Source organism: Vespa velutina, chromosome 7 (genome assembly GCF_912470025.1).
Source record: "Vespa velutina chromosome 7, iVesVel2.1, whole genome shotgun sequence".
Classification (NCBI taxonomy): domain Eukaryota; kingdom Metazoa; phylum Arthropoda; class Insecta; order Hymenoptera; family Vespidae; genus Vespa; species Vespa velutina.
This window is the reverse complement of record NC_062194.1, coordinates 2,776,172-2,783,671: the sequence shown is the minus strand read 5'-3', so window position 1 is coordinate 2,783,671 and position 7,500 is coordinate 2,776,172. Positions and strand designations below refer to the sequence as shown.

Genomic DNA, 7,500 nt, shown 5'->3' with positions numbered 1-7,500 from the left:
ATCTTATTATTCTTTGTAACACGCATTATTACGGGATATAGAATAAATACGTAATAAGTACATCCGTACTTACGTACGTACGAACAGGAAAAATATAAGAAAACAAAGAAGAAAGATTTGACCTTTTCGATCGAAGGATCGAAGGATCGAAAAAGTATCGTAAATAGAAAACACGTTTTCTTCTGCGTGTGTGTATATGTGTGTGTGTGAGTGCGTGCGTGCGTGCTTACGCGCGTGTGTGCGCGAGCGTTTAAAAGTGTGTTGTCAACGACAACGAGAACGAATTGAAAGCAACGAGAACGTTGGTTAGTTTGTTGGTGGGTGGTAGATATAATGATATTAAACGTTTAGTAGTGTGCGAATGAATGTTAGATTGAAAAGAGAAGAAGGGAATACGAACGGGTGAAAGAGAGAAGGAAAAAGAAAGAAGAAAAGAAGAAAAGAAAAGAACAAAATAGAAACAAGGAGTGAGAGAGAGAGAGAGAGAGAGAGAGAGAGAGAGAGAGAGAGAGAATTAGAAATAGAGATAAATAGAAAGAAAGGAAGGTGACATCTCTTCTGGCGTGTATCATAAATGTTTTCGTATTTTTGAAATAATACGAATAAAGTATAATATTACCGAGTATATTATTATTCGGTTTATTATATTTCTCGATCTGGGAACGAGAATTCTGTATATTCAAGTAATACGTTTGTGAATGTGCGCGGGTGAGTCGGTGATACGTGCGGACGGGAGAAACGGACCAGCCTTTGGAAAAACATGGTACACGAAGGCACAGGTTTATGGCATGCTGCTGGATTCAATGTGTCGAGGTGGCTGATGGTTATAATACACGGCTATCGGGTCACCAGTCTCATCCTGTCTATCTTACTTAACGTGCTGGTACCTACCGGTGAGTATCATTCACTCGTTGTTAATCTTTCATTTCGTTTCGTTTCGTTTCGTTCCGTTTCGTTTCGCTCGCGTCCGTTCAGTTAACAGTTAATCACTTTTCCTTTTCTGTCTCCTTTCATCCTAACAGGTACAACCTTGTTGAATACTAAATATGTATAAACCCTATGCGCATCGACGTTAACGTTGACATACACATTTTCTGCTTCGATCTTTCCCCCTCTTTTCTTTTTTCCTTTTTTCTTTTTCTTTTTTTTTTTTTTTTTTTTTTTTTTTTTTTTTTTTTTTTTTTTTTTTTTTTTTTTTTATACTTCAAAGCTTTCAGTTACGTCGCCGAAAAAAAAGGAAAAGGAAAAAGAAAATTATAAAAAAAAAAAAAAAAAAGAAAATAGGAAAAGAAGAAAAGAGACAAAATGAGAAAGTACCTACGAATTCTTTTTTCCTTTCCTCCTTTTTTTTTCCTTTTTTTTTCTTTTTTTTTCTTTTTTTTTTTTTTTTTTTTTCCCACCACCACGAATTTTTATGCAATATCTCGCATGGAAATTTGTTTACAAGTGTTTCGATTCACTCGCCCTCGACGAGTCAGGTCTACGTCAAACGCACGCTTTAAAATTTATTAAAAAAGTGTAGATTCGCTTAAATATACATACAACACATATGTGTGTGTGTGTATATATATATATATATGTCTAGAGAGAGAGAGAGAGAGAGAGAGAAAACTCGTGCATAAAATTTTATAAAAACATCTGTTTTTTACACGATTTTTTACAATTTATATATCCATGCGAAGAATAAAAAAGATAACGAAAACTTTAATCGAGTTTGTAAAAAAAAGTAAAAAAAGAAGAAAAAAAAAAAAAGGAAAAAGAAAAAAGAAAAGAAAAAAGAAAAGAAAAAGAAAGAAATTCTTTTACAAATTTTGAATACTTAATATTTTAAAATTCCTCATCGCAAGTTCGGCCCCCTTCCCATCTCTCCTCCTAAAACCGAGTAACAAAGTAACTTTCGCTACGTTGTAACTGTCGCTTTTATTTCGTGTAATCCATAATCCTATCCTTTGTCTCTCGATTTAATAAAACACGAAAGCATTCGATGAGAATACCGTGTTAAAATTATTTGATCGGGATTGCGCGGAGTATTGAAAAATTTATAAAAATAATTCAAAGGAACGCAATTCCTTTTTCCGATGTAAATTTTTTTTCCTTCGATTTTGTTTCATGCAACGAATGAAAGAATTTTTTACTTTTTATTTACTTCTCTTTTTTTTTCTTTCTTTTTTTTTTTTAACAAAAGAACATTAATGAAATAGGATGTGTGTGTATATTGTTCATTGATCTATATCAACGATCAATTCGAATTTTCGACATTTTTGTTTACTTAGTCGAGTGTTGATCATTCTACGCACATATATGCAAAATTTCTATAATAAATATATCACGTTTTGACATATATATATATATATATATATATATATATATATATATATATATATATATATATATTACATAATAAAGAATAAAATAACGCGTGACAATCAATGTATTTTGGATTGGATGGTGAATGGGAAGGGTGTATGAGGGAGGGGGGGGGGGGGGGGATTGATGATGTATTACCATTAACACCATTAACACGTAAATTCAAGGATTTTTAAAGAAATTCCTGATATATCCCTCTGGTAATTATCATTTAATCAAAATGTTATTCGGCTTATTATTACACGCTAATGCGAGCGGCTAATCCGTATTTCATTGGAACGTATTCAATAGCGCTTGTCCGCTAGGTGTATCTACAAAAGCGTGCTTTTGTTCGCATAAATGTGCATGCGTGTGCGTTTGTGGTCTAAACGAAATTGAAAGGAAATATGCGAAGCGTGTATCGTGCTCGACGATTAAAACGATTAATACGTGGGAGGAAGCAGGAAAAAAAAACAAACAAAAAAAAAGAAAAAAAAAAAAAGAAAAGAGCGAAAAAAGTATAATAATAATAATAACAACAATAAAGTTAACTAAATTCAACTAACTTCCTGCCTGAGTGAGTATTCGCGTTAACAGAAAAAAGAAAAAAAAAAAAAGAAAAGAAAGGAAAAGAAGAAGAACAAAGCAAAAGGAAGAAAAAGAAAATGTGTGGATACGAAATTAATTTTTCATAAGGATATTTTTTTCTTCCTCCTTTTTTTCTTTTTTTTTTCTTTTTTTTCTTTTTCAGTTCTCTTCCCTTTATTCTATCCTTTTCTTCTCTCTCAAAAAATTCTTCTTTATTTCTTCGTATATGAAAGAATATTATTATTATATATTATATCCCGTTGAAAAATGAATTATATCGAACGTACAAAATTCTATTCTCGTTTATCTCGATCGATCGGTATTTCATTTAGATTTACGATCTTTTTACCAGCTCGTTACGTTACATGCGTTTGCACGAACATCCAACTGCAAGGTAGTATCCTGCGTTCCTTAAAATGCAAATTTTACTGGAAACTCTTTTCCCGTGATACGTCGCGAAAAGTATCGTGTATACGGTTTGTGTCTCTAGGAATATGTTCCTGCAATAGTATATGTATATATATCCTCTATAGTAAATGCATACATGCATACGTATGTACATACATATATATATATATATATATATATATATAGAAAACGTATAAATAGATATAAAAAAAAAAAAGAAAAAAAAAAAAAGACATTACGTATACATACACGTACGAGTTAGAATCTTTAAACGTTGTTGTACAATTTTAACAATATGAAAAACTTAATATGTTTATAATTATCTCGAACGAGATAGGGATTATTCTCAAGGGTAGATGAGATGAGAGTTAAAATTTAGAATTCTTCGTGCGTTTCAATGTAACTCCTTCCCCTTCCCTTTCCCTCTCCACACACCCACATCCTCTCGCACAACCTTTACGTATTCTCGCTTTACGCGAATAAGAATTTAAAGGTACAAAAAAGAAAAAAAAAATAAATAAATAAAACAAAGAAAAGGACAAGAAAAAAAAGAAAAGAAATAAAAAATATCTCGCGCAAAGGTATAATTAGAGTTTTCTTTCTTTTTCTTTTTCTTTTTCTTTTTTTTTTTGTTTTTTTTGTTTTTTTCTTTCCTTTCTTTCTTTTTTATCCTTTACAATTGTATCTTCATTTAATCCGCATATATATATAAATATATGTATATATATGTATGTGTCTATGTAGGTATATGCATATCGCGCCTTTCTTGCGTACCTATGTTCAAACAGAAAGTATGTTAAAGTAAACGTTTCGCATGATGATAATCCTGTTTAACTAACGCGTGGACATTTCTTCAATTTTAATCGTGGCTTATTCAAAATCAACTGAATTTATTCCGAGCGAATTTAAACGTGTACACGATACCTCTGCAGTGTAAATAAAAAAGATATTATTCGATGATATTTATATGAAGGATCATATTCTCGTTTGGAAAGAATGAATGAATGAAAGAAAGAAAAAGTCAAAGGAACGATTTTTCTTTAAAAAAAAAAAAAAAAAAAAAAAAAAAAAAAAAAAAAATAGAAGGAAAAAAAAATCTTTTAGGACCCGTCTTTTTTCGGTTCCCTTCTCCCGTCTGATCGTATAATTACAACTTTCGAAATTTTCTTTTTCTTTTCTTTTTTCTTTTTTTCTTCTTTTTTTTTTATTTTTTTTTTTTTTTTTCATTTCACCCAAAAGTACATTCGTTACAAGATATATTATTCCTCTCATGGCTTTGAATAATTTATTTCGCACGAGAAAAGGAAGAAAAAAAATTAATATGTATATATATATGAACCGAGGACGATTTTCAAAATGTTCTAAATGACATTTGAAAAAAAAAAAAAAAAAAGAAAAAATCGTTTGATCCATTTGGTGGCTTTTTGGATTCATATTTTTTGCTTCTTCTTCTTCTTCTTCTTCTTCTTCTTTTTTTCTTTTTTCTTTGTCAGATCGCAAAATTACAAATTTCAAAATGTTTTTCGATTCATTCAGAGAAACATTTGGCACGTCTCTCCCTACCCATGTAATCTCTATGGACGCATAAACTTACATTTCTAATAGAATGATTTAACTACTAACTCATTTTAACTTACATGCATGTATACATTCGATTCTGAAAAAACATACATACATACATACATACACCAACAGGGTTGATTTATACATTTGACCTTTTCCGTTCCAAGGTTCTCGGTTAGCTCGCGTAGACTCTCATTTCCTGATTTTTATTCATCAAGTAGAATAAAACGAAGGGTTTTCGAAATTACCAAAGAGAGAGAAGCGGATTCGTGTTTTGATTCGTGTACGTTGCAGTCAAAGTAAAAGAAGAAATAAAAGAAAAAGAAAAAAAGAAAGAAGAAAAAGAAGGAAAGATATAAAAGATAAAAGGTAAAAGATAAAAAGGAAGAAGAGGAAGAAAGAAGAATTGTTGAGAGAGATATGGACGGACGACGTTCTTGTTTTCAAAAAGTCAAAATATCTATCTATCTATATATATATATATATTATATAGATATATGTATTGCTTTGTTAAGAATATATACATTCATTTTACAATACTTTAGTAACTTTCACAGATCATTTCTGATGATACGCACATAAAGTGTGCGATAGTACGTATAAAGCTTTTGTATTTTAGTATTCCATCCTTCGAATATCTGTAAAGTTTCCAATATATTATATTCCTATATATATATGTATATATATAATATATATGGTTTATATTTGTATCTACAATTTCGATAGTGGGAATTTCGTTTTATCTGGATATCTACGATCATCGAAATGTTACATCATTATTTCTCTCTATCGAATCTCGAGTAGACCATACAGTCAAGTGAAGTAGCTCTGATCGAATGCTTACATTCTACTTGCAGGATATATACAAGCTGATTTTGTTGCCGTCGTGAGTGCAGGGTGAAACTCAGAGTTATCTCTTCTACTTCTTCTTTTTCTTCTTTTTCTTCTTCTTCTTTTTCTTCTTCCCTTCTTCTGTGTAATACAAAAGAACGAAAAAGTGTAGGAGCGGGGAACGGAGAGGGGGGAGGTTTAGTAGAACGCTTTTTCTTCGATTTATTTGACATCAACGACATACTATATCAAAGTGGTTTTGGCTACAAAGAAATCAAGACAGTACGTATATCTACGTGTCGATTTTATGTATATAGGTATGCGTTTAATTTATACATACATACATATACTATATACGCGTGTAGGTATTTATTTGTTGTATACATACATACATATATATATATATATATATATTAATATATATATATATATGTGTAAGTAAGTAAGTACGTATCTCATCGTTTTCGCGTACTATATGAGATATTTTTATTTCCACGTCATATTCTTTTCTTTCTTTTCTTTTTTTATTTTTTTTTTTTTTTGAATTTATTTCTTTATTCCTTTTTTACACACGTACACACACATTCTCTCTCTCTCTCTCTTTTCCTCTCTCTCTCTCTCTTTTCCTCTCTCTCTCTCTTTTTTTTCTCTCTCTCTCTTTCATCGGAACATCCTGAAACATTTTCAAAATGGTACCTTATCGATGTTATTCCACTATCTTTGAACATAATGCAGCGCGATGAAGTACCATGCACGCATAAAGAGGAAGAGGAAGGGAGGGAGAGAGAGAGAGAGAGAGAGAGAGAGAGAGAGAGAGAGAGAGACACACACACATAAAAGAATAGCATATATATATATATTATTTTATGATAAACTTTCGAGATTGGTAATTCCTTCTCTCAATGAAGGCTCTAGGTTGTAGTCTCTACGTTAATATCATCGAAATGAATTCAAATTATATTCATTGTATTTTCCTTTTGCAAGTCTTGAAAGCTCTTGTAATTGCATTCTCTCTCACTCTCTCTCTCTCTCTCTCTCTCTCTCTGTCTTTCTCTCTGTCTATGTCTCTGTTTCTGTCTTTGTCTCTCTCTCTCTCTCTCTCTCTCTCTCTCTCTCTCTCTCTCTATCTCTCTCTATCTCTCTCTCTCTCTCTCTCTCTCTCTCTCTCTCTATCTCTCTCTATCTCTCTCTCCTTTATCTCGAATAAATTATATTCTATACTTTGAGAAAATAACGCTTCGACTAAAGAGAAATAATAATAATAATAATAATAATAATAATAATAATAATAATTATCGACTCGTGTTTATTATTGTAACAGAGAACAACGAGAAAATATATTGAAGGAAGCCGTACGCGTGAGCGTATAATCTTGGGTGGGATAATGTTTTACGGTAGGTGGACCATAAAAAAAAAAAAAAAAAAAAAATAAAGAAAAAAAAAAGAGAAAGAGAGAAAAGAAGAAAAAAGACAATATATACATACGTACATATATATTTATATATATATATATATATATATATATATATATCACCACTCCATAAAAGTTGTTACACACTCTCTCGTTATCCGGGACCCCTGTAGAAAATAGTAGAGTACAGAAACGTACACATACGTACATTTTATCGATCGTTCGAGCCAGTGGACGTTGCCCAGCGAAAGAGCGAGAGAGAGAGAGAGAGAGAGAGAGAGAGAAAAGCGTGTTACCCTTCAAAGGATCAAATTTAGCAGAAACAATAAACCTCGTTGAATCGTCCGAATAGG

General features: G+C 31.3%; 1 protein-coding gene across 3 annotated transcripts in view; it reads left to right on the top strand.

Moving 5' to 3' along the window:
* Positions 1 to 7,500, top strand: part of LOC124950581 (cell wall integrity and stress response component 4-like) — a 108,638-nt gene that overhangs the window by 28,323 nt on the left and 72,815 nt on the right. For all 3 annotated transcript variants that reach the window (XM_047497508.1, XM_047497506.1, XM_047497505.1), the window contains one exon: positions 1 to 893. This exon is cut by the window's left edge. In XM_047497508.1, coding sequence (XP_047353464.1) covers positions 761 to 893 — 133 coding nt within the window. In that variant the 5' untranslated portion in view covers positions 1 to 760. The remainder of the gene's footprint in view (positions 894 to 7,500) is intronic.